Source organism: Electrophorus electricus, chromosome 21, assembly GCF_041902795.1.
Source record: "Electrophorus electricus isolate QZ-2024a chromosome 21, ASM4190279v1, whole genome shotgun sequence".
Taxonomy (NCBI): Eukaryota; Metazoa; Chordata; class Actinopteri; order Gymnotiformes; family Gymnotidae; genus Electrophorus; species Electrophorus electricus.
In genome coordinates, this window is record NC_137517.1 from 1,200,001 (window position 1) to 1,227,500 (window position 27,500).

The window sequence follows — 27,500 nt, forward strand, 5'->3', positions numbered from 1 at the left end:
TCACTGTGTATATTAGTCAATGAAACCAGACAGAACCAATAAAATAAATGTTACATATGCATATCAGCCTGTTTTTCTAACTACTGTTTGGTGACTAGCCATCTGTGGGCTGGTTTGTTCTATTCTAAGCGGTTTCAGGACTCCGGATGAGTGTCTATGTATTGCGGGAAACCCGACCTTTTAAAAACAAAACAAAACAAAAAAAAACCTTTCCAAATAAAAATTGCAGTACAAGCGAGAGCGCAGATTTATTTCCGGGCGCTTTCGTTTCGCAAAGTTTCGCTTTCGTTTCCGGCAGCCGCAGCTCGTCGGCGTGTTCGGGAGCAGTGGTACGCGGACCCATCCGTCAGCATGTACGACCTGGAGAAGCAGAACTTACGACTCTTTAGCTCTTACATCGTACACGTTTTGCGGCCGTCGTACATGAAGGTGTTCCTGAACGAGTACCTGGGTAAAGGTAGGTGCGTCGGGTGGCTCACAGACTGCTCCGAGCCCAGACGTTTAAATAGCGCTCAAATACTGAATAAACGCTGAAGCAGTCCAGCGCCTGTGTTGTTCCACAGCTTAGACGTAACGTAATCGCTAGTTTGTGTATATCATACACGGTGTGTGTGTATCCATGGTCTGAGGTTTGTATCTTTGTTGTGGTTTCTGCTGTAGGGCCAGCCTTGACTCAGCATTGTTATTGATTTCCACTAAAGTAGAGTCCAGGAGTACTTGATCCATGTCTGAGAGAAACCGTGTCAGAAATGAACTGGCTTAACTGGTTTCATTCAATTTAAGAGTGAGCTAGCGCTAAATGGTCCACGAACTCCGAACCGAGTCCTGCGCAGAACTGCGAGGGTGTGGTCAGATGATTGACAGTGGCGTCTCCCTGACAACGTAAGGCTGGATGAGCGACAGACCTGACTAAACGAGCCTCTCCCGCAGAAAGCGGCCGCTGTACAATGACATGAATGGTGTGAATAAGACTGAGCCCGCCGGGATGCTTTCACCCGGGCTAAGGCAGGGCTGTGCAAGCCCCTTCTCTTAAGAGCTCGGGCCTGCTACAGAAGACAGCGCTCTAGCACCCTCCGGCGAGGAAATCACCAGTTGCTTAAGTTGAAGTTGCTTAAGAACTTCATTTCTTAAGTTTCGATTCTGCTTAAATATTTTCACTGAACGATGGACGATGTGACGAAGGGTTTTGTGGGCACGGTTGCTGGTGTACAGTTTGTCAGCTTGTATAGTCTTTGTGCATTTACTGAGCAGTGTCTCCCTTTTATGAAACCAGTTTGGTCGGTTGCTATTAATGTCGATATTATGGAGTCAAGCCTGATATAAAAATAATTAGCAAATCTCGTTCTATCTGAATCGATTAATGAGATGTGGTTGGAGGACAGTGTGGTTTTGATCAGCTTTATAAGGACAGAATTCAAGTGTCTGGTATTTGACCTTTTAAAAATATTTTCCAAAAGACTTTTGAAAATAGGGGTGCAAGAAGGTTCCAAAAAATGTGCTGTTTAATAAAATATTTCAAACTTATTAATGATTCAGCAAAACTGGTAGTAAAAGATTTTTTATAGTGACATCATTAAGCAGCCATGAAGGATTTCTGAACTAATTATCATCTGTGAGTGTGTGCACCTTGAAGTCTGACTCTAACTGGTGAGGTTTTGCACATATGGGCCCAACCTGTGCTTTCCCTGTTCTAGAGGATGTAGAGCAAATCCTGTCCCAGGAGAGCAGGTCTGTGACGTTGGCCGCCAAGATGCTCCTGGAGAAGATGATGTGTCTGGAAGAGGTCGGCTGGTTCCAGGCATTCCTGGACACTCTGCACGCCTCAGGTAGGTTCTGCAGGCCTGGGGTAGGGTGTGGAGAACTGGGGTAGGTCCCACAGGACTCAGGTAGTGTCTGCCTGAGAGGGGCGCATCAGGACAGAGGGCCACCGTGCTTCACAGTTTAGTGTGGTGGCTCTCCAGGGCACATTTAGTGTCCCATCATTCAGCTGATAGGACAGAACGATCAACCAGTGGGACGAGACGGGTGTGTTCAAGCAGGAAAACTCAAACCATGTGGGGGACATGATTTGGCCTGAGGGCCACTAGTACACTACAGCTCGGTTTAGCACCGCTACAGTACTACAGCTGACTTTAGTACTGCTACAGTACTACAGCTCAGTTTAGTACTGCTACAATACTCCAGCTCAGTTTAGTACTGCTACAATACTCCAGCTCAGTTTAGTACTGCTACAATACTCCAGCTCAGTTTAGTACTGCTACAATACTACAGCTGTTTAGTACTGCTATAATACTACAGCTCAGTTTAGTACTGCTACAATACTACAGCTCAGTTTAATACTCTTATAATTATTCTGCTAAGTTCATTCCTGTTCCAGGCATTCTAATTCTAATGTAGCAAGTCCAACTCCTCCCACTAGCTCTGCGCTCCTCACATGCAGCCTGCTATGTCTTGTGAACAGTTCATTGATTAGCTGAGGCGTTTATTCATGGAAGGAAGACTAGCGCCACCTACAGTCTACAGGCCCATCCTGCAGCGTGACCAGTGACCTTAATCATCATATCACCAGTAACACCTTTACTGAGTAATGCAGCTGTGTGATGTGTAGGAAGCAAGACAGCGTTTACCTGCTGAAAAGTATGTATGTTTGGGAAGACAGCTCATTTGTGCGTGTGTGTGTGTGTGTAGAATACACAGGCTTGCATGCAGCGGTGAACACGTGGGACTTCCAGGAGATGGAGGCTCTCCTGCCCTTGAAGACCCTGCTGGAGAGGGTGGAGCCATCCATCACCAAGAACATGAAGCCCAGTGAACTGCTCCCACACATGAGTGACTGTCTCACACAGAGAGACTGTGAGGAAATACGCGCGGTGAGACACCACTCACACAGACGCTCACTTCACTTTTCCCTGCCCAGGAAACTTTTTCAGATCACCAAGGCAGCAATAGTATTCCCACAATCTGAAGATCCCAGATGACACAAACACTAAATCAAAACCAGCAGGTGACAGACCCACACACACACACACACACAAACAAACCACAATCTCACGCACTGTACAGATTACTGTAAAACATTTGTTTTGTTTTTCCCCTTCTGTGGCCTTTCTTTACTGTTTCTGTGTATTTCTGTGTATTTTGATCACTGGCAGAAATTTCCTGTCCCTTGTATAGTAACATTTTTACTGCACCAAGTCTGTCATAAACTCATGTTTATCTACAGTAAATATCACTCATGTATCGCTCATCCACTCAGAGTGTGGTACTAAAATTGCACACACATTTGATAGCAAAAAGACATTAAGTGCATTATAAGATACAATAGCTTTTATAATGCTAGCAGGAGGGACCCGTGTGTGGAGCTGCTTCTGTAGTGCCATCAGGTGGCTGAGTTTATACAGCCGTTGTGCTTTGGTTGACTACATGTTCCTCTTGGGCAGAAAATGTGTTAAAACACACTTAGTGTGTTGACAGAATGACTTGATATTGAGGCGGGTTTTCTAGGTTTTGACAGTCAGTGTGCGCAGAGAAAGTTTTGTTTGCATTTTAAAATGTCAAGCTAGTATTTAACAAACAAAATGTTGGTTTTGAGCATAAAATGAACAATTTGTCAAATTCTATTGTGTGTGCGTATGTTGCTTTGTTAGGAGTTTAGAAAAAGTGTCATGAGTGTAAACACTTGTTAGCAGTTGAAAAAAAAAAGTTTTTGTACAAATAAGTCCTGATGTACAGTCCCACTGTCAATACAGTGAAGCTTCTCCACAGAGCAGCTCACGCGCTGGACGAAGGAACACGCCTTACCGTGTAACTGTTTTACATGCGTGTGCAGTAGCCTGTTTTACAAGAGGTGGAATTATTGTGTGTGTGTGTGTTTGTGTGTGTGTGCATGCGTGTGTGCATGTATGTGTATGTGCGTGTATGTGTGTGTGCGCGTGTGTGTGTATGCGTGTGTTTATGCGTGCGTGCGTACATGCATGTGTGTGCGTGTGTCTGTGTATGCGTGTATGTATGCTTGCTTGTGTGTCTGCGTGCGTGTGTGTGCGCATGTATGTGTGTGTGCGTATGCGTGCGCGTGCATGTGTGCGCGTGCATATATGTGTGTATGCGTGCATGTGTGTGCGCATGTATGTGTGTGTGCGTGCGTATGCGTGCGTGTATGCATGCGTGTGCGTGCATATGCTTGTGTGTGCATGTATGTGTGTGTATGCGTGCATGCGCATGTGTGTCGGTGTGCGCGCGCGCGCATGTGTGTCTGTGCGCATGTGTGTGTGCATGCTTGTATATGTGTGCATGTATGTGTGTGCGTGCGTGTGCGTCTGCATGTATGTGTGTGCGCATGTGTGTGTGTTTGTGCATGTGTGTGCGTGCGTACGCGTATGTGTGCGCATGTATGTCTGTGTGCGTGCGTGTGCGTGTTTGTGCGTGCGTGCGTGTATGCATGTATGTGTGTGTGTGTGTGTGTGTGCGTGCGTGCGCATTAGGTACAGGAGCAGCGGGGTTGTGTAGCGGCCAGTGAGTGCCTGGTGGACATTCTGAAGCGCTCTGATAAACCCAACTGGTTTAAAGTGCTGAAGCTGGCGCTGGATAACTGTAACCAGAGACTGGCTCTAGACCTACTGGAGCCTGGTACACGCACAATTATACACATACACACGCGCACACACATTGTTTTTGCATCCATACTTCACTGCAGGGATTAAGGCACTGATGTAGTGAGGCTCCCCCTGTAGTCTGAGAGTGTGTGCATGTCCCCTGTGTTGTCTTTCAGATGGGAATGAGAAGTGTATGATGGAGTGTGAGGAGAGTAGCGACACCATGGCAACGGTGTGTTTTGAGTACCATGAGGATGGAGAGAGTGATATGGGCTTACTGAAGAGCTCCAACGATCTGTCTCTGAGTAACCTGCAGGGGAACACAGGTACACACACGCACATCGACACAATTATTTACACAGGAATGAGTGCTCACACACTCCAATATCAACACACACACACACACACACACACACACACCCCAGTGCTGATGCATGAACACATACAGTCTCCACTTCGCCTGAGGCATCATGGTGAACTCTGACCTATGACATCTCTCTATAGGGGTCATTGCTGGTGGTCTCCCAAGGTCAACAGAGAAGAAGTTGAGAGACTATCAAAGAGAACTCACCACTGCCGCCTGCAACGGCCAAAACACCATCATCTGTGCTCCTACAGGTCTGTGTCTGTGTGTGTATGCACGTGCGCGCATGTGTCAGTGTGTTTGATTTGCTAAACCTCCATGTACACTCACATTAACTGAATTTTTTCACAATTAATTTTGGAAAAGTAGACACTTTAAATTGCTTGGTGTTTATTTTATTGTGTGTGTGAAGAACAGACGCTACTTAATCACCTGGTGTTTTTGATTTTGATTTACCCAACATCACAGTGTGACTGAGAGCCCAGCGAGTTCCCCCAGCCATCTGAACCCTTGTTCTCTCCCACGTGCGTGCGTGTGTATCACCTGGTGTTTTTGATTTAGTGTTTGTGTCTTTTGGGATCTTCAGGTTGTGGGAAGACCATTGTTGCCTTGATGATATGCGAAGATCACCTTAAAAAGTTTCCTGGGAAGGCAAAGGTTGTATTCATGGCAACCAAGGTGGAGGTTTATGACCAGCAGTACAAACTCTTCCTGGAGCACTTCAGTAAAGATCCTGACATCAGGCATGAATACACGCACAAACACAAACACAAAAGTCGCCCATGCACAACAAACAACAACAAACGACATACCCCATATATAGAGACATAACACACACACACAGGTACCATATACTCAAACACAACGCACGCTCATATACGCACATGCACGCACACACACGCGCGCTCCACTTTGTTACTGATCTACTGAATCCATTTTCACTTCTTATGATCATCTATTTGGACTGTTAGAACTAACAGTGTGTGTGCGCGTGTGTGTGTTGCAGGGTGACGGGGGTATGTGGCGACATGGAGCTGTGTGTGCAGACCGTGGTGGAGTGTAACGACATAGTGGTGCTGACCCCCCAGATCCTGGTGAACGCGCTCCAACGAGGCGAGCTGCTGTCCCTGCAGGTCTTCACGCTGCTCATCCTGGATGAGTGCCACAACACAACCGGCAAACACCCCTACAACAACCTGATGGGCCGCTACCTGGACGCCAAGCTGGGCCCCAGCGCGCACACCCTCCCGCAGGTCAAACGTCTCCAGTTCCACCCATCCTCCCCTCCAGGCAGAGGGCGCGGGCTTTTGCGCAGAGAGATTCGGTGACGGCACCAGAAATGACGGCATTTCACTGCTCCGGCAAACACAGGATGAACTCTGTGGACAAGCCTGCCTCTTCTTCCACCAAAAGCGGATTTAAAACAAATGTGGTGAATTCACTGAACTGGGGAGGCCAAAAGCTCCCAGAACTCGTAAATGTTTAATAGTGGCAGTTAGTTGGTATGTTATGAAGGCACTGAACTGAAGTGTCGGTTGTTTTGTTTTATTCAGTGCTGTTAGACTGCGGTTTCATGCGGAGATGGTCACATGATGCTGCTTCACTGACCTGGTCTTGTCTTTGCTGACTGCTCGTCCGTTCAGGTGGTGGGTCTGACAGCCTCGGTGGGTATCGGTACTTTTAAGAACCAGCTTGAAGCAGAAAACAACATCTGTCAATTGTGTGCCAACCTGGATGCCAGGGTCATCTCCACGGTTACCAAACATATTGATGAGCTCAGGTCATATGTACATATACCTGACAAAGGTAATTACTTGCTCATTCACACGCACACACACACACACCTAACAATCTGCTAATCAAGGTCTCTCAGAGTCAGGTATATAATTAGGGTTAGATTGGACTTAAACTGCAGGGAAATGCATATCCAGGAGCTCGGAGACATCCAGGAGGGAAGCAAGATGTGCAGGGGGCTTGTAGCATTGCTGTTAACGTCAATCAAATCTACACCTTTTACCTTAAAGTGTGTGTGTGTGTGTGTGTGTGTGTGTGTGTGTGTGTGTGTGTGTGTTCAGAGTTCTATTTGGTCCCACCTCAGACCTCCAACCCCTTCATTGAGATCATCACTGGTATCATGAGTAATATTGAACAACTGGCCAGGACTGTCTACAATATCGGTATGACTATCGGAGTTTGGTGTGATGTGTCTTGTTGTAACCTGTTCTGTTCTGGTGTGATATCTTTTTTTCTTTCTTTCTTTTTCCATTTCCCATTATTTTGTTCTCTCTCCCTCCCTCAGAGAGTCTCTCTCCTATCCAGAACCGAGAGTATGGCAGTCAGAAGTATGAGCAGTGGATTGTGGAGGTGCAGAAGCGCTGTAAACTCCTGCAGCTACAGGACCCTGAAGAGGAGAAGAGAATGTGCAGAGCTCTGTACAACTACACCGAACACCTGCGCGTGAGAGAGAGAGAGAGTGAGAGAGGAGAGAGAGTGAGGGAGAGAGTGAGAGAAAAAGAGGTAGAGCGCGAGTGAGCGAGCAGAGGAGAGAGAGTGAGAGAGAGAGGAGGGAGAGGGAGAGAGGGAGGAGAGAGAGGGAGAGAGAGTAGAGGAGAGTGAGTGAGTGAGAGAGAGGGAGGAGAGAGAGAGGGAGAGAGGGGAGAGAGGAGAGGAGGGAGAGAGGAGGGGGAGAGAGAGGAGAGGAGAGAGGGAGGAGAGAGAGAGGGAGAGTAGAGGAGAGGGAGTGAGTGAGAGAGAGAGAGAGGGGAGAGGAGAGGGAGAGAGGGAGAGAGGAGAGGAGGGAGAGAGAGAGGAGAGGAGAGAGGGAGGAGAGAGAGAGGGAGAGTAGAGGAGAGGGAGTGAGTGAGAGAGAGAGAGGGGAGAGGAGAGAGAGAGGGAGGAGAGAGAGAGAGAGGGAGGAGAGAGAGGGGAGAGAGGAGAGGAGGGAGAGAGGAGGGGGAGAGAGAGGAGAGAGAGAGAGGGAGAGAGGAGAGGAGGGAGAGAGAGAGGAGAGGAGGGAGAGAGGAGGGGGAGAGAGAGGAGAGAGAGAGAGGGAGAGAGGAGAGGAGGGAGAGAGAGAGGAGAGGAGAGAGGGAGGAGAGAGAGAGGGAGGAGAGAGGAGAGAGAGAGAGAGAGAGAGGGAGGAGAGAGGGAGAGAGAGGGAGAAGCTACGGGGCACATTCAAAAGGTTTTGATTGCGCAAAGGTCATTTCATTAATGGTCCCAGTAAGAGGTTAATGTTCCCAGTAGGAGGTTAGTGATTCCAGCAAGTTAGTTTTGCTCTACTGTCTGCTCTCTCCCTCAGAAATATAACGACGCTCTGATCATTTACGAGGACGCCAGAGCCAAGGACGCACTGGTCTACCTGCAGGCGTTTATCCAGCAGGTGCGCAATGCCGGCTATGGGGATACGGAGAGCCATCTTGCAGCTCTCTTGGATTGTGAGTCTCTTCTCTGCTTCTCCCTTATAATGAGACCCCACAGTAACGGTTCTGACGCCCAGGGTTTCCTGAGTGTGTTTGGTGGGAATGGGTGAGTTCATTTGGTGTGTGAGTGAGTGAGTTTAGCTAGTGTCTGTAGGTTAGTGTTTTTTGGTGTGTAAGATTGGTTTGTGTCTGTGTGAGTGAGTTTGTCCCTCTGGGCTACAGTTCCGCCCACCAGAAACATCACCAAACAAGTGTGATTGTGTGAATAAATGGTAATGACTTGCTTACACTATAACAGAGTGTAGAAACATGCTGACTACTCAGATTATACACACACATGTATATCACTCTCATATCATCAGTGTTTGACTGCCTGCTCTTTACACATTTCACTAGCAATGAAGGGGTTATACAAGTTCCTTATCTACATACAGTCTACGTGCCGTCTACAGACAGTCTACTTGCTGTCTGCATACAGTCTACGTGTCGTCTATGTGCATCGTTATGTCATATTTGTCAGTCATGACACTAAAACACAAAGCTGATGGCAGATCAGTTCCTGCCTAACACTTCATGCCCTCTACATGTGCTGTGCAGCTCAGTGGGCGCAGTTGCAGCATTTGGCCACAGAGGGGCAGGAGAACCCAAAACTACAGGAGCTGAAATTCATACTGGATGAAGAATATCACAACAACGACCAAACCCGCACTGTGCTCTTCGTCAGAACACGCGCCCTCACTGATGTCAGGATGCTCTGCTTCTGTCTGCTAAAACTTATCATTTAAATATGGCCGAGAAAAAGGAATTAAAAATGATAAGTTTTATTAGCTCTTTAATTGATATATTAATTCTTAATTGATAATTATTAACATTTCTTTGACTAAGTGTGTGTGTACATGTGTATGTGTGTTTTACAGGCACTGAAAAACTGGATAGAGGAGACTGATTCTCTAAACTTCTTAAAGCCTGGAATTCTGATTGGAAGAGGAAGAAAGTCTCACCTCACAGGCTCAGGTATACATTCACACACACACACACACACACACACACACAGACCCAGCCTACCAGTATGGTACCAGTATGATCTAGAGATGCATGTCCTTCTGATGTAGGTATGACCCTGACCAGCCAGAAGGGGGTGCTAGACTCCTTCAAGAGCTCTGACCAGAGTAAAATCCTCATCGCCACCTCTGTTGCGGATGAAGGCATAGATATCCCACAATGCAACCTGGTGATCATGTATGAATATGTTGGAAACGTGGTGAAGATGGTACAAGTCCGAGGTATGTAACACACAGGCAGACACACCCAAACACGATTAAAAACATACAGGCAGACACACCCAAACACGATTAAAAACATACAGGCAGACACACCCAAACACGATTAAAAACATACAGGCAGACACACCCAAACACGATTAAAAACATACAGGCAGACACACCCAAACACGATTAAAAACATACAGGCAGACACACCCAAACACGATTAAAAACATACAGGCAGACACACCCAAACACGATTAAAAACATACAGGCAGACACACCCAAACACGATTAAAAACATACAGGCAGACACACCCAAACACGATTAAAAACATACAGGCAGACACACCCAAACACGATTAAAAACATACAGGCAGACACACCCAAACACGATTAAAAACATACAGGCAGACACACCCAAACACGATTAAAAACATACAGGCAGACACACCCAAACACGATTAAAAACATACAGGCAGACACACCCAAACACGATTAAAAACATGCAGGCAGACACACCCAAACACGATTAAAAACATGCAGGCAGACACACCCAAACACGATTAAAAACATGCAGGCAGACACACCCAAACACGATTAAAAACCATGCAGGCAGACACACCCAAACACGATTAAAAACATGCAGGCAGACACACCCAAACACGATTAAACATGCAGGCAGACACACCCAAACACGATTAAAAACATGCAGGCAGACACACCCAAACACGATTAAACATGCAGGCAGACACACCCAAACACGATTAAACATGCAGGCAGACACACCAAAACAGCATTAAACATACAGGCAGACACACCCAAACACGATTAAACATGCAGGCAGACACACCCAAACACGATTAAACATACAGGCAGACACACACAAACACGATTAAACATACAGGCAGACACACCAAAACAGCATTAAACATACAGGCAGACACACACAAACACGATTAAACATGCAGGCAGACACACACAAACACGATTAAACATGCAGGCAGACACACACAAACGTACACATACATCAGTCAGATGTGCATTATGTTCAGTAATTTGTCTCCACTAGAATGCAGGCAAGAATGTACCAGACATGACGTGCTCACATGAAATTCTACCACTCTGTGGCCACTAGATGGCACTGTCCCTGTAATGTTCATCTTAAACACTTCTCAAGATGCAAACTGGTCTCTTACCAAATCTTACTACTATGCCACCTTTGTGTTTCTGTGAATGTATGGATGTGCATGGATGCGTGTGTGTGTGTGTGTGTGTGTGTGTGTGTGTGTGTGTGTGTGTGTGTGTGTGTGTTTAGGTCGTGGCAGAGCCCAGGGCAGCAGATGTTTCCTCATCTCCAGCAGTAAGGAGCGTATTGATAAGGAGAAGCTGAACATGCAGCGAGAGGAGGTGGTGGAGAAGGCCATCGCCAGCCTGCAGAGCTCACCTGAAGACCTCCGCGCCAAGGTCACGCCCACCCCACACCCGAGCACCTCCGCGCCAAGGTCACGCCCACCCCACACCCGAGCACCTCCGCGCCAAGGTCACGCCCACCCCACACCCGAGCACCGCCGCGCCAAGGTCACGCCCACCCCACACCCGAGCACCTCCGCGCCAACGTCACGCCCACCCCACACCCGAGCACCTCCGCGCCAAGGTCACGCCCACCCCACACCCGAGCACCTCCGCGCCAAGGTCACGCCCACCCCACACCCGAGCACCTCCGCGCCAAGGTCACGCCCACCCCACACCCGAGCACCTCCGCGCCAACGTCACGCCCACCCCACACCCACCCCACACCCGAGCACCTCCGCGCCAACGTCACGCCCACCCCACACCCGAGCACCTCTGCGCCAACGTCACGCCCACCCCACACCCGAGCACCTCCGCGCCAACGTCACGCCCACCCCACACCCGAGCACCTCCGCGCCAACGTCACGCCCACCCCACACCCGAGCACCTCCGCGCCAATGTCACGCCCACCCCACACCCGAGCACCTCCGCGCCAACGTCACGCCCACCCCACACCCGAGCACCTCCGCGCCAATGTCACGCCCACCCCACACCCGAGCACCTCCGCGCCAACGTCACGCCCACCCCACACCCACACCCACCCCACACCCGAGCACCTCCTCGCCAAGGTCACGCCTACCCCTCTAAAGTCATCAGCAGAATCAACTGTAGTTCTGGATATCTGTAGTAGTATGCATGTGTTTTAGAACCATTTTAATGGCTGCTACTACAATATAATGATACACAGTAAATGCAGTGTTACGTGTGTGTGTGTGTGTGTGTGTGTAGGTGGATGTGTTCCAGAGGGAGGAGAAGGCCAGGAGAGCTCATGTGAGCGCAGAACCAGAGAGGCCCCATGACATGGGCTCCTACCAGCTGCTATGTGCTAAGTGCAGACACTTTGCCTGTTTCAGCAGTGACCTGCGCGTCCTGCAGGTCTCACCAAAAGCTCAGACACTCACCCCAAACCACCAACACTCATTACCAAACCACCAACATACATCCCCAAACCACCAACACTTATCCCCAAACTATAAACACTCATTACCATGCCACCAACACTCACCTCTAAAACAACACTCAACCCCAGACCATCAATTTTCCCCAATACCATAACCACTGTATACCATAATTACCCTCAACCCCAGACCCATACATAGGAACCATAAACTCTCCATGTTACAACATAAATCATAAACCCTAAACTCTCTACCCAAGGTCCTAAATTATAAATCCTGTACCTTAGTGCCTAAACCCTAATCACTAAAAGGCTCCACCTTGAAACACTAAACCAACTATCCCAAATTCTTTTACCCCATATCCCAAATCTTTGTGTATGTACTAAACCCTTAATCTCTACCCACTGCATCATAAATTCTAAAAGCTCATTCTCCCCTCCTTCTCGCATCCCGTCACACTCTTCTTTTCTCAGGAGGCTCACCACATCATTCTAGATCGTTCTGTGTTTAACCGCTGCGAAACCAAACCCCACGGCAAACCCAAGACCTTCGACGGGATCACAAAGACCAAGAAGCTGCTGTGTGGGAACTGCAAGATGGATTGGGGCATCATCGCCTCCTACCTCAACATACAGGTGGGTGTGGCCTGGCCCTGGGTGGCTGACTGGCGCTACACAGGTATCAAACTATGCAGGCTATAATGGTCTCCTTTACTTACCTGCCTGACTAAAATGTGAAGACTGACTGTAAAACATGGCACCCAACCTTAACTCTAACTCTAATTCAAATGTTAACTCTAACCCTGACCCTAACACTGATGCTAACTATAACTGATTTTTAGCTCTAATTTTAACTCTAACTACAGCAGCCCTTGGCCTTGATGAATAAGACGCAGCGAGTCTTTATAACGGGTGCGTAGGTTTATTCAGCACTGCCACAAGCGCTGTAAAGAGCAGCGTGACGAGCACCGTGAAAACTTTAAGATGAAGAAACAAGGAAAGAAAATGCAATGATACTTAGAGCTCACCAGTTCAAATAAGTAACAGGAACAAACTTGTTGACTTCAAATTAAATACCAGGAGATACTGTTTAAACAACACACAAACGGGCTGGTTTAGTGACCCGGCGATAAATGAACAAACTGAAAACTTCACTGATGCTACAAAATGCACAGACAACTTAACATCAGTTCAGTGTTTCATACCTTGCTCCGCGTGCCAAGGGGTGCAGTATTTCTCCAGGTTTTGTGCAAATTCTCCTTTTGTTTACTTTTCTACTTTTTTCTAATCCGGCGTTGTGCGAATGTGAGCGGCATAAAAACAAAAAAGGCAAGGTAACTTGTCAGTAGACCTCTCAGTAAAGAAAGGGTGTTCACAAAATTCACAAAGGCAAACACAAAATGGGTTACAACCTTGAGCTTGAATGTCCGCTCTAAATGGAATATAAAGAAAAGGTTTCACGGACACAAAGGAATGAAAGCGCAGCTACTAATTTTCGCGCGCTGCTGGGGCGCCACATGTGCTCTCATTCTTAAAGGTGCAGTCGCAAAATAAGTATACCGAGTGAATGGTCATTTACACTCCCACCAAACCATGTTATGATGAATGAACACGAGCTAAAGATTCATGAACCATACATGATTTCTAAATCACAATAAATGATCACACTCGTATTACTCAAATTATGCAAGTTTGTAGTACATACTTGAGACATTGTTTACATGGCAAGAATAAACATGTTTGATGCAAGTTTCCCTCAGTGCAGGCAACGTATCATTCATGCTCGAGGAGATGGACTAACTTCTGGATGGGCCGTTCAACTATGGAAGGTTTGAAGGGCGGATTTTGTTTTGTTGTTGGCTTACAGTCCCCCAGCTGTACCCTAACTCGAAGAACTAGACCATCACCCTCTTCTGTAGTCTCAAACACTCATCCTAGCTGCCACTGGTTTCTTGGGAGGATGTCTTCCTTGATAATGAGTATACTATTCACTTTGACATTGCGTCAAGGCACATGCCACTTTTGCCGTGTGGAAATGTTTAGGACATATTCCTTTTTCCAGCTACTCCAAAACAACTGTTCGATTAAATACTGGACTCGGCACCATCTTTTTGTTGCATACATATCTTTCCTCATGAATCTCTAAGGCAGTGAATTCATCGAAATGAGATGGTTTGGAGTCAATGGTTCCAGTGACTTAGGCTCATTAATTCCATTCACAGTTAACAAGTGGCTGTTGACAATGGCCATAGCTTCATAGAACAACATTCTAAGGGAAGCATCAAGTCTGCTGGAGTAAGTGAGGCATTCAGCTTATTTCAAATGGTCCAGATTTGACATTTCCAGATACTACCAGTGTGGCTTGCTGAGGGGGCATTAAAGATAAATTCACACTGGTTTTCAGTAAGAAAAGTGCTTTGGTATCGCACTGCTTCAGTGTTTCTCTGAACTTGTTTTTGGCAAAGTTTGCGGAGTTGGCGAACAGCTCCTCCGAGGCGTTCGGTTGACAGATCCTCAAGCATTTTGATGTGAACAGGTTGAGAAGAAAGGCAGTTGAACATCAATCCATATCTTTTGTGCTCTTTGTGAGCCTTCTTAATGAGGAATGGCCCAAAACAATCCATACCACTGTACATGAAGGGGGCTGAAGCTTCAACATGCTCTTTAGGGAGATCAGCCATACGTTGCTCCTCTGCTGGTCGCTGGAGTTTCCTGCACTGTACGCAGTTATGTAACAACTTGACAACTAATTTGCCACCTCCAATCACCCAGAATCCATAGACTTTGAGCGCCATAGGTGTTTGACATCTACCCTGATGACAAATCCTGGTATGATAGTGTATTAGAATGAGTCTGATAATGTGGTCATCCTTTGGAAAGGTGATTGGATGTTTTAGCTCCTGGCTGAGGGATGACTGTTTCAGTCTTCCTCCTACACAAAGTAGTCCTTTATCCAAAATGGGATCAACTCAGTAGAGTGGACTTGAACTTGGGAGAACGTTTCCTCTTTAAAGTGTCTTCATTTATTTGGAGAAGGCTTGCTGCTGGATGAGCTTGATCACTACCTCAGCCGCTTTCTCACGTTCTTTGGTAGTTATAAAATCTATAATGTTCTTGCATAGACCCTAGCCTCTTAATTCTCGCAACCACTTTAAGAAGTGTTGACCAAGAAGAAAACCAACCAAGACGGCTAAGAACGTCTACACATTCATTCCTCTTGGTAGTAAAGGCCTGAGCTGACCTGACCTCGGGGTAGCCAACAAGCAGCTCAGTAGAGGGGTTAGATGTAGTGTGCACTTCTTGCTCTCACAGAAATTTGGGTCCTGATAAACAGATGGATGAAGAGATATCTGATGCACGAAGGCCTCTAGAGGTCTGCAGGGTTTTCTGCTGTATCAACATAGTGCCACTGCCTAGGATCTGTTTTCTCTTATCAGTTGAATATGATTAGCAACAAATATGTGGAACCTTCAAGGTTCATTGCTGATGTAAGCCAGCTCAACCTGAGAGTCTGTCCAAAAGAATTAATCATCAATCTTTATTTCAAATTCAGCTTTCAGCTGCTGGAAGTTCTAATCTTGGGATGCTTGTGACCTTTGTGGGTGCAACTCTCGCCTTAGCCATCACAAGACTGCAGCATTTTTGTATCTTAGATAGGAGCAGACACCATATCCCACATTGCTGGTATCTTAGATAGGAGCAGACACCATATCCCACATTGCTGGTATCTTAGATAGGAGCAGACACCATATCCCACATTGCTGGCATCTTAGATAGGAGCAGACACCATATCCCACATTGCTGGCATCTTAGATAGGAGCATACACCATATCCCACATTGCTGGTATCTTAGATAGGAGCAGACACCATATCCCACATTGCTGGTATCTTAGATAGGAGCAGACACCATATCCCACATTGCTGGTATCTTAGATAGGAGCAGACACCATATCCCACATTGCTGGTATCTTAGATAGGAGCAGACACCATATCCCACATTGCTGGCATCTTAGATAGGAGCAGACACCATATCCCACATTGCTGGTATCTTAGATAGGAGCAGACACCATATCCCACATTGCTGGTATCTTAGATAGGAGCATACACCATATCCCACATTGCTGGTATCTTAGATAGGAGCATACACCATATCCCACATTGCTGGCATCTGAAAAGTGGTGCAGTTCTGTTCTGACAATGTTTCCAAAGTCTTGTGGGTGAAAAAATCTTGGTATCATAACTTCTTTCAGCTTCTGAAGGCCATTTATCCATTCCTCCCACCGTGGCTGTAAATCCTCTCGAAGAGTGTCATCCTAGCCTACACCTCTACAGCACAATTCCCTAGTGGCTCAAAGAGAAAAGCAATGACTAATAGAATTCCTCTGCGTGTTAAAGGCTTGTCTTTCAGGTCAACATCAAAAATGAAGGCATCACTCTCAATCGACCACTGAATGCCCAGTGGATGACCTGGTGGCATTTGATTGAAATTAAGGTCAATAGGCTTAGTTGTTGTTGTTGCCCTTTCTGAAGGGTCTACGACAGACCTGGACACTGTACGGTCCTCTAACCATCTCTGACCGGCTGCGTGAGATCGTTGGAACATTTGAAGTCAAAAGTAAATGTGTAACTACGACACCTATTACAATGTGATAGGTGCACGAAATCAAGGACTTTGACGAAATACGACTACACTGCTTTTATTTTGAGGGCAACTGTTTTGTTTTTGTTTTTTGAATTTGCGTCTTCCACTCAGTGATCTTATGCACCTTCAACTCAAACGTGTCAATAAATGAGTTGGATCGCTGGGAGTTAGCTCTTAGCCAAGGTTAGCCGTTAGCTCTTAGCCAAGGTTAGCCGTTAGCTCTTAGCCAAGGTTAGCTGTTAGCTCTTAGCCAAGGTTAGCCGTTAGCTCTTAGCCAAGGTTAGCCGTTAGCTCTTAGCCAAGGTTAGCCGTTAGCCCTTAGCCAAGGTTAGCCGTTAGCCCTTAAATATGTCGGCTAGCGTTAAAAAAAAGAAAGATTGACGCAAAATGCAGAGTTTTTAACAAGGAATGGACTTGTAAATATTTATTTACTGAAGTCAAAGGTAAAGCTGTGTGCTTAGTTTGTGGAGAGCACATAGCTGTGTTTAAGGATTACAATTTGAATCGCTATTACGAGACTAAACGCAGAGAAATACAAGAACTTGACGGAGGCAGAGCGGGCACGGGCATCTGAAGATTTGCTAGCGAAACTGCAAAGGCAGCAAGGATTTTTTACAAAGCTCCACTCATCCAGGGATGGAGCCATCAGGACCAGCTTTGTAATATCACACAAAACTGCAAGAAACAGTAAGTCATTCTCTGATGGGGAGTTTGTCGAAGAATGTTTGGTGGACTCTACAGCGCTAATTTGTCCTGAGAAAAAAGAAGCGTTTGCAAACGTGCCCGTCTCCAGGCGAACTGTAACGAGACGGGTCGAAGACATCGCGGGGAATTTGGAGCTTCAGCTGCAAAACAAAGCGGATAATTTTAACTTTTTTTCCTCGGCTCTGGACAAGAACTGTGATGTCCGCGATACAGCCCAGTTATCTTTGTACGTGGGATGACAAAAAACCTTTGCGGTCAATGAAAGGTACTACGATGGGGAGTGATTTGTTCACAGAGGTAAATGCATCCATGGACAAGCTGGGACTAAAATGGAACAAATTGGTAAGTGTTACAACCGATGGCTGTCCAAATCTGACAGGGGAACATGTCGGACTTTTGAAGTGGATGCAAGATAAAATGACTGAAATGAACCCAGAACAGAAATTGCTATTTTTGCATTGCATTATTCATCAGGAGGTGCTGTGCAATTCGGTGCTAAAAATCAGCCGTGCTGTTGATGTTGTAACTAAGATCGATAATTTCATCAGGGCAAGAGCACTGAATCGCAGACAATTTATTGCACTGTTGGAGGAGCATGAAAGTGAACGTAGTGACAGGCTACCAGACAGCTGTGAGATGGCTCAGCCTTGGCAAGGTGCTTAAGAGTATGGGACCGGAGAGCCCAGATTCAGGAGTTTTGAGAGAAGAAAGGCAAAGACATCCCAGAGTTCTCAGATACGCACTGGATGGCAGATCTGGCCTTTGCTGTTGATGTGACTACACTAATGAATGAACTAAATACCAAGCTGCAAGGCAAAGGCCTCTTTGCACATGAAATGTTCAGCTTGGTGACAGCTTTCATGAGAAAGTTGAAGGTTCTTCTAAGCCAAGTGAAGGGCAAAATTCTCACTCACATGCCAACACTGAAAGAAGCCACACCATCTGCTGATCACCTCCACAGGTATTCATCCACGTTAGGGGCACTACATGATGAGTTTTCCAGACGATTTGAAGACTTCAAAGTAGTTGAGAGTGAGATGCACATGATTTCTTCTCCCTTTACATGCCGTGTGGATAATGCACCCAGTGATGACCAGCTTGAACTCATTGATCTGCAGTCTGACAATCTACTGGCAGAACATTTTAAGTCAGTATCACTGCTGGAGTTTTATTCTTCTCTCAAAGAGGAAAACTTTCCACACATAAGGAGGCATGCTCGGAGGATGTTGGTTCTCTTTGGATCTACCTACCTATGTGAACAAACATTCTCAGTGATGAAGTTGAGAAATCCAGATACAGATCCTCTCTCAGTGATGATCACTTGTGTGCTGTCCTTCGCATATCCACCTCAGATATTCAGCCTGAGTTCAATGCACTTGTTCAAGCCCAAAACAGGCTAGATTTCTCTCAATGAACATTTTTGTATAAAGTTAATGTGATGCTGGTCTTTGAAAAACTAGATTTTTTTGTGTAAAGTTGTGATGCTATTTCTTTTAAACACTGCGGAAGATGCTCATTTTCAAAAAATGTTTGTTAAATTGTTCTATAATTCTGTGCTCCACATTTTCATGTTATTGTAATGTTTCATTTATTGTTTTTTTATTTTTTATGAAGGGATAGTATATATACTGTATACAGTATATAGGTATTGGGTAGAACTGAGTTAAGTATATTAGTCTCAAGTTTGGTTTATTTGTCACATACATAGTCATACACAATATAACTCGCAGTGAAATAGTCTGGCCCTCTAAAACCATTCTAATTTCTCATGTGGCCCCATGGGAAAATTAATTGCCCACCCCTGGTCTCCGATGTCAAGAACAACTGTCTTGTTTGAGTCAAATTTGTGAAGACATAGGCCTCCCCTTTTGCACAACTTCTGTGATTCAATATTCAGCTCTCTGGCATCTTCAACTGATGGAACGTTGGTTAATCCATCAACTGCATAAAAATTCTTCTCTATTAAGGCTAATGCAGGTGGATAGTCAGTTTTTTGTTGCTGTGCTAGATTCTTAATGCAAAAATTAGAACCTCCAGGTGACAAAGCAGCACCAAAGAGGTCAACCGTCATCCTATATTCTTGTGGCTCCTTTTCCAAATCAGGCTTTTTGGGCTGGTACACACCATGATGGGGAATGTACCACACAGTCTCTCCTTCAGGTGTTGTAGGAGTGAGCTCCATATCACATTTATTGATTTTTTTCCATGACGGTTTTATAGTGGTCATGATATTGTTTGTTGGCCTTTAACTTCCTTTTCAAATACTGAAGGTGAACAATGGCTAGCTTCTTGTTGTTTGGCAGCAAGGGTGGAGTACCACACCTGAAAGGGAGGGGCATCTCAGTGTCCATCTTTCTTTTGCCTGATGTTTTCACTAAGGAAGTGTATGAAGTAAAGATACTTCATATCTTGTTGAGGCTGGAATGGCATGACTCCTGGATTCAAGGTTCTATAGTCATGTTCATCCTCATAACCATCAAGAGCAGCTTCATGGTTATCGTAAACCCTCAACTCAGGCTGTAGCTACCTTGGCCTTCATTTGCTTGCAACTGTTGTAGCTTTGCCTTCTCCTCCTCTAGTCGTAGCTGCGTTTCTGCTTTCCTTAATCTTAATTCAACCAACAATTTTGCATCACTGAGTTCCCATTCATTTTCCAGTTTATGAAATCTTGCTTGCTGAGCTTGGATTTTTTGCTTAGCTTTTGCTTGTTCTATTTTTGCTGCAAGTTCTACTTCTGCATCTGCTCACTTACTTGCTCCTGGAGGTGGCCTTTGAGTGGCTGTCTGATCTTTGTGATAAATCTGAAATTTCAGTTTCCGTTTTCATGCATCCAAAGACGGACTCATATTCATCTTTAGTGCCATCCTCACCCTTTCTTTCTCCAGATGGTCAGTGAAGGCTTCTTCAGTGGTCCCTAATTGCTTGGTCACAAGGTCATAGATCTCTGTTGTCAAGGCGACACAAGCATCTATTCTCTTAATGCCTGGAGTAGTAGTGTGATTGCATCAAATGGGTTCATAGCATTGGCATATGATGTCATGTCTAACTTGAATATTTTGTTGGATTTTTACAAGGTCATCTTTAGAGCAGAATGTTTTTAGTCTTGTTCTTGCCTCTCTTGTTAACTGGTTTTCAGGTTCATAAGCCTTACTAAATGCTCTCTCATGTCTTTTGGCTTCCTGATCCTGCATCTCCTTCCCCTTCTCTTTCTTGATCCGACCTGTTGTGTGTGTTTGAGGTTACCTGGTTCCTCCACAGGGGCAGCATTTGTTTGGTTTGTGCAGTCTCACTATGACCTTTAAGTGACTTTTTGTATGGTTTTGAACTTCAGTGAACAATGATCTAGCATTGAGCAACACTACCTACGATAGACAATTACAATCATATGGACACTCAAGGTATTTTAGCAAACTGGATCAAAGCAAATGTCACAACGATAGTGCTAAGGATATTCAACAATCAGATAATATTTCCCTGTAAGGTTTTAACAAGGTATGTTTAGGAGCAATTTATGAACTGACATTACCCTTAAAATTAAATCTTGTGGCTCAGAAATGCATATTTCCATGAATTTAAGCAGCCTTATATCTCAGATTTACAAAACACCAATTTCAGAAGAATGATTAAACTCTTTGTATCAGTTCTTAATCCTTACATCTATCCAGTGTTCAATCTTATGCTCCTTTACAGTCAATGTTCACTTTCTTTGTCAGCCAAAATGTCTCACTGAATCTGTAGCATTAATATGTTTTTATGTACCGGCAGTCGATGAATAAGAGGCAGAGGGTCTTTATAACAGGTACTTAGGTTTATTCGGCATGTTAGACTTCAAATGTTGCAAGTTCCCTGATGAGCACTGCGGCAATTACTGTAAAGAGCACCATAAAAACTATAAGATGAAGAAACAAGGAAAGAAAATCCAAATATACTTATAATTTCACCAGTTCCACTTAAGTAAATTGAAAAAAACTTGTTGACTTCAACTTAAATACCAGGAGATACCATTTAAATGCCACAAAATGGGCAGGTTTACTGACACAGCAATAAATGAACAAACTGAAAACTTCACTGATGCTACAAAATACACAAATACAACTTAGCATCAGTTTCTTACAGCAGTTCAGTATTTCATACATCGCTCCGTGTGCCAAGGGATGCAGTATTTCTCAAAGCTCTGTGTAATTTCTCCGTGTGTTTACTGTTTACTGAATAAACACTAAAATTAGCAAATGAAACGCTCAATAATAAATGGTCAGCACAGTAAATGGGGAAAAATGAACCAGAGCTTTGCTATGTCCATCTTAGCACTTGGCTGTTCACAAACATTTGTATGATCACTCGTTGGGGCCCAAAATGTTGGTGCACATTTGTAGAACGCTCAGTGGATTGTACAAGAAACACTGGGCTATTTTGGTCCAACACTCACGAGTCCATGACGTGGAGATGAGCCGTAGCATCCAAATCAAGTAACTACTCATGTCTCCTCACTTCGCACACAAGTGTGCTTATTTTTGTTGAGACTCTGGTCCTCCTAGCCCATCCACATGAGCAATAGTGTGGAGAATCCAATCCTCTTAATTGAGAAGTAGCTCATTCAGTGGCGTAGCATGGAGATGTAGCTATGTTTGCTCTTCAACTGAATAAGGCTAACACAAACACAACAAACAACGAATATAGTGAATAGAAGGCTATACTTTAACGCTAACAAGCAACGTTAGACTTGGAAGAAAACTGACAAAATGTTACAGTTTGGGCCTATATACTGCATATATTAATTCTCCAAAAATACCTGTAAGTTCAGGGAAAAAATCCAATCTCTCGCTCTCTGGAACATTCCAGCAAAAACCTTCCCAAATCCCCAGTCTATTTGCTCCTCCTCATCATAGCAGCCATCCGATTGCTCGATTTGATGAAAGGCTAGCGTTACTAACAAGAAAACCGGTGCGAAACTTGAAAAGTTTTGCATTACACACAAGGGTTAATCATCCTGAGCTTAATTCACAACAGCTGGACAATGCAACAACACAGGTGTACCTGAACAAGTCATACATAAAGCTTGGGAATTACATCACTTTGCGTGTTGACTATTAAAATATAAGGGAAAACAAGTCTTGTCTCCTGAAGGTACTCCAACACCACATGTGTTAGTTATTACTACCGGCTCCCTTCTAGGCTTACTCAAACTATCATAGGTTAGATACTCAGCAGGCCTTTAACTCCTCTCAGACCTTCTGAGGCTTTCAGTTTCCCCAACACCCTCCCTATTGAGGTGACCATCTACCTTATGCTCCCCCTGGTTCACATCTATTTCCCTTTTGCACAAGAGTATCGATATTTTGGGTAAAGCTTTCCAGGTCTCATACACTAGGGAGTCATCTACTTTAGGCAATATACAGGCAGGTCAGACAGTTTACTCTCCACCACATAAGGAGTTGACCCCAACTGGTCAGCAAGATTCTGCTTCTTTTTAAGACCAAGATTTTAAATGAGAACTTTGTCCCCTGGGCTCAGACATGATACTGCCCTAGGCCCCTTCCAATTCCTGCTTCATCCTTTACACAGCTTCTGCACTGAGTTTTGTTCCCACTTTAAAGCCAAAAATTCCAGTATATGAGCTGGGGGAAAGGCTTCTGCTGATAAATGCAACAGGCCATAGTTTGTTGTCATGCTCATGATACAGAACACCATCTAAGCCATCTAGGCTAGCACCAACATGCAAGACATAGAGCTTCTGTGTATCAGCAAAAGCCAACACTGGAGCCTGGGTCAGCCTGGCATTTAGCTCTTGAAAAGCAATATCGCACTCCTCTGTCCATCGGGAGCCAAAAAATTCAGAAGCATTGAAGGTGGTCTTACTCTGGATGGATTTTCCAGCGTTCATTTTCCTGTTGTAATGTGGTCAGTGGTGCTGAAGTAACTCATTCAGAAGACCACATATGCTGGAAAAATCCTTTACAAAACGCTGGTAGTATCCGCAAAATCCCAAGAAGGATCTGACCTCTGACAGTGTTTGAGGTTTGGGCCAGGCCAACATAGCCTCTATCTTTGACGGATCTGTAGCTACTGCATCTTGGGACACAATGTGACCCACACAAGTCACTGAGGTCCTACCAAACTGACATTTGTCCAGCGGCAGTTTAAGACCCTCTTCTTTCACCCGATCAAGAAATTTGAGGAGTCTCTCTTCATGTTTTTCCAGAGTTTTTCCAAAAACAATTAGGTCTTCCAAATAGATCAACACCTTAAAAAAGTTCATGTCCCCAAGTGTTTGTTCTATGACCCTCTGTAAGGTTGCAGGTGCTCCACAAATTCCTTGAGGTATGCACGCAAATTGGTGAAAGCCTAGAGGACAAATAAAAGCCGTCTTTTCTTCATCAGTTTCACTCATAGGAATCTGGTAATACCACAGGCCACTGTGAACCACAGGCCACTGTTCTTGACAAACTGTGGAGGGCATCCCCAATTCTTGGAATGGTATACTGGCCCGGAGTGTTTCGTTGATTGAGTGTCTGGTAATCCACACACATTCTGATTTTCCCAGACTTCCTATGTCCAACCACTATCAGGGATGCATAGGGACTTCTTGACCCAGAGATGATCCCATTCTCTTGAGGTTCACGGAGATGTTTTTGCGCACATCCTCTATATCTGCTGGAGCTAGGTGACGACATCTTTCGTTGAAGGGTTTTGAGTCTGTCAACCTGATCTCATGCATAGTACTTTTAGAACATCCCACTCATGGCAAGAAAATACTTCCCCTCTGCCCATCATCTTCTTGCAGAGATGTTGCTTGGCCTCTGCAGGCATTGGGGAGTCTCCAAAATTAAACACATCAGGAGACACATTAGGATTAGAACATGCCTCCAGCTGTGGAACCATAGTGACAGGAAAGATATTAGCAAGCGGCATTCCCCTTTTCAGAACAACAGGCTTGCTGGAGACATTTCTCCCAGTGACAATTACACTCTTGTACAGGACAGATGCTGACTGAACTCAACCCCAATATTTCCAAATCCTCAACTGGTTGTATCGGCAAATGTTTCAAATGTGCTTTATAATAGCCCATTTACAAAATAGTGATCTGCAAACCACTATCTAAACTTGCCCTAGCATACATCCCCTCTATCTGAACTGGTACATCTGATGTGGGCACCACTAAACCCTCGGGTATCTTTGTGGTGCTTGCCACTGTAGATGAACATTTGGTGGAACGTGCCTCAATTGGAGCTCTATGCCGTTCCTTCATGGAGCTCACATGAATTTTCCCTTCTACTAGTTCATGTTAATCAGCTTCTGATTAAACTTTCTGAAGTCCTCAGGAGCGTTACATTCTCTCCTGATGTGTCCATCTTCCCCACACTGGTACCATAAAATACCTTCTATGTTGGGTCTGGATTTTGTTTCCTCTGATACATCATCATCATCATCATCATCATGTACTACTCGACCTGCAGTCCTAGCTTCTGCTAGCCCACAAGGTGAAGACCTCACAGTAACCATGTTCAACAGTTTAGCAAGTTTAGTTGACAGTTCTTTTACCTCTTCAGTAATTCAGGCATCTTAGCAGGTTGAGATACGGCAGCAGTGGCAGCTTCCGCTCTCGCTCCCTCTCGGGCCTTGATCCATTCCTCTTCCTCTCTGATTTCTTTAAGCAGTGGTGAACAAGAAGGAGGATATTGTAGGGTGTGGGTCATTCAGAACCCAAGAGCCACCACATCACCGGTAAGGGCACCTCTCACCAACTGAGCCATATGGACTTTATTCAAATCTTCAACCTCAACTCCCCTTTTCAGAAGTGCTTGATGAAGAAGTTTGTCCAGCCTGCATAAGAAAACAGAGCTTCTCACATCTTGGTAGTTGTGTCTAAACTTAGCCATTAAATCTGTCCCACTTTCAGTAGTGCCATATGCAGTATCAAGCAGTAGCCGAAGGATTGCTAACCTTCAGAAACGTAATAATATCAGCAGCTGGTCCCCTTAGACTCTCCACAACATGCTGCTTCTCTGCGGCCTCACCACACTGCCTCTCGCTGATCATTTGTGTAGCCTGTTCCATCCAGGCATCATACTCCTCCTCTCCTGAGGGAACTGGTCTAAGCCCCGAAAACACCCTTAATTTACAGTAACTAAGTCCATCGGCAGGTACTTGGCCACACCTGTCAACCAGTTTGTCAATGGCATTAATTAGATCTACGCTAAGGTTGGCTTTAGGGGGTTGATTAGCTCTAGCCATGACAAGGACATCTTACATAGATTTTTCCTCCTACTATAGCAGCATAGACAGTTTGGCATGGAAAACATCATCTCCAGAGCTGAAATCCCTTACTAGCCTGCTCACTATGCACAGGCCCGGAGCCTGCTTCCCCTTCAATGCCAACTGTGCTCCATGCTGCTCTCCACTAGAATAGACACTTGTCTTTCTGTGGGGTCTCCACCACGACCTCGTATGCTAGTACGCCTAAAGGCTTTGACTCAATAACGTCATCTGCTACATCAGTGGGAACCTGGCCCAGCACAGTGGCACTGGCAGGGTTAATGTTCTCTGGCCTATTCCACTCAGCAGCTTGACTCAGGCCCATACTGCCAACTCTGGGCATCAATAAGGAAACTTGGTAAACAGGAGATTGGGAAAAATAAATCAATAAATCCCAGCAGTGCCTCCAAAAATGTAACCCCTCTCTAAGGCGCCCTAATGAAATGATGATAATTTAGGGGGAGAACATCTCAGAAATTGTGTTAGCTCGATTTAAGTTAGTGTGGTGTGTCAAATACTACTATGTTAATAGTAATACTCCTTATAAGCCACAAGTGATTAATGACCGGAATGATACACAGGATAGTAAATACCACAAAAAAGACTTTTTATTTTTTTAAAAACCTGCACAATTGAAAGAAATAAGTGAAAAAACAGAAAACAAATCATAAAACAACACTACGTGCTCAGTGCCTCTACCAAGGTTTGTGGAGTTACTCCTTACGTAGCACAGTCAGCGGGGGGGAACAGCTCAAACAGGCAAGCAAAATACACCAATATCAGTATTTCTCTTAGATGAGCCGTAGCGTCCGAATCAAGCAACCACTCGCGTCTCCTCTCGCGTCTCACACGACAAGTGCGATGATTTGTGTTCAGTGGTGTAGCATGGCGTTGTAGCTAACTTAGATCTTCAACTGAATAAGGCAAACTCGCTTCACGGAACACAAACAAAACAAACAACGCATATAGCGGAGAGAAGGCTTCACTTTCATGCTAACAAACCATGTTAGACTTGGAAAAAAACTGACAAAAAGTTACAGTTTGGGCTTATATACTGCCTATATTAAGTCTCCAAAAAAACCTGAAAGTTCAGGGGAACGCCAGTCTCTCTCTCTGGAACATTCCAGAAAACCTTCTCAAAACCCCAGGCTATCCCTCCTCCTCATCACTGATTGGTCAGCGACAATGTCACTCAGCACTAACAGCCATCCAATTGCTTGACTTGGTGAAAAGCTAGCGGTACCAACAAGAAAACTGGTGCGAAACTTGAAAATGATTCTAGGAAGTCGAGTATTTAATACTCGTGCAACAATAATAAAAACAACATGGACTTCCCCTTCTTTTGTAAGGGTCCCTACATTTAACTCTAACTTTTGCTTGATTATTTGTAATTACAGTGATTTGTGTCATTTGTGGAAGCGTTTATGGACGTTTCATGTCTGGCTGCTGAGAGACTGAAGGTTGATTTTGTTGCTGTCCTTTTGTAGAATCTGCCCGTAGTGAAAATTGAGAGTTTTGTGATCCAAAACATCAAGACACAGCAAATTGCCTACTTCAGGAAGTGGAAAGATGTGACCTTTGCCCTCCGCACTTTTGACCTGGCTGAGATGAGTGCGGAGAGATGGGGTCCCTGAATATAGAGACTCCCGACATCACACGCAGCGCACACACCCAGCCACTCACGCTGCTCCATCCATCTCTGATTTCAAATCAGCTTCATGAACAAATGTATAATTTAGCTCTTAGGGGTTTTTTTGTTTGTTTGGGTTACAGTTTATTCACATGCACTG

The 27,500-nt window shown here is 45.1% G+C and overlaps 3 protein-coding genes across 7 annotated transcripts in view; all 3 read left to right on the forward strand.

Annotated features, from left to right (window-relative positions):
* Window positions 1-61, forward strand: part of toporsb (topoisomerase I binding, arginine/serine-rich b) — a 5,319-nt gene extending 5,258 nt beyond the window's left edge. For both annotated transcript variants that reach the window (XM_035521235.2, XM_027030458.3), the window contains exon 3: window positions 1-61. This exon is cut by the window's left edge and continues 2,314 nt beyond it. The gene's annotated coding sequence lies outside the window, so the exon portion shown is untranslated.
* Window positions 62-280: 219 nt separating this feature from the next.
* The window catches only part of rigi (RNA sensor RIG-I), a 27,797-nt gene continuing 577 nt past the window's right edge, over window positions 281-27,500 (forward strand). The window contains exons 1-19 of one of the 4 annotated variants that reach the window (XM_027030455.3): window positions 285-457; window positions 1,695-1,826; window positions 2,689-2,870; window positions 4,482-4,626; window positions 4,769-4,918; window positions 5,097-5,210; window positions 5,543-5,699; window positions 5,963-6,209; window positions 6,600-6,762; window positions 7,032-7,133; window positions 7,256-7,413; window positions 8,258-8,393; window positions 8,976-9,121; window positions 9,296-9,392; window positions 9,491-9,661; window positions 10,959-11,107; window positions 11,942-12,088; window positions 12,585-12,746; window positions 27,198-27,500. The exon at window positions 27,198-27,500 is cut by the window's right edge and continues 577 nt beyond it. In XM_027030455.3, coding sequence (XP_026886256.2) covers window positions 352-457; window positions 1,695-1,826; window positions 2,689-2,870; window positions 4,482-4,626; window positions 4,769-4,918; window positions 5,097-5,210; window positions 5,543-5,699; window positions 5,963-6,209; window positions 6,600-6,762; window positions 7,032-7,133; window positions 7,256-7,413; window positions 8,258-8,393; window positions 8,976-9,121; window positions 9,296-9,392; window positions 9,491-9,661; window positions 10,959-11,107; window positions 11,942-12,088; window positions 12,585-12,746; window positions 27,198-27,344 — 2,811 coding nt within the window. In that variant the 5' untranslated portion in view covers window positions 285-351 and the 3' untranslated portion in view covers window positions 27,345-27,500. The other 3 variants (XR_014118976.1, XM_081703957.1, XM_081703956.1) reach the window with 3 other exon arrangements.
* Window positions 12,761-27,190, forward strand: LOC145652763 (general transcription factor II-I repeat domain-containing protein 2A-like). The gene is given in 3 exon segments (XM_081703958.1): window positions 12,761-18,071; window positions 18,073-18,117; window positions 18,119-27,190. Coding segments are annotated over 3 exon segments (1,200 nt in total). The 5' UTR covers window positions 12,761-17,655; the 3' UTR covers window positions 18,858-27,190.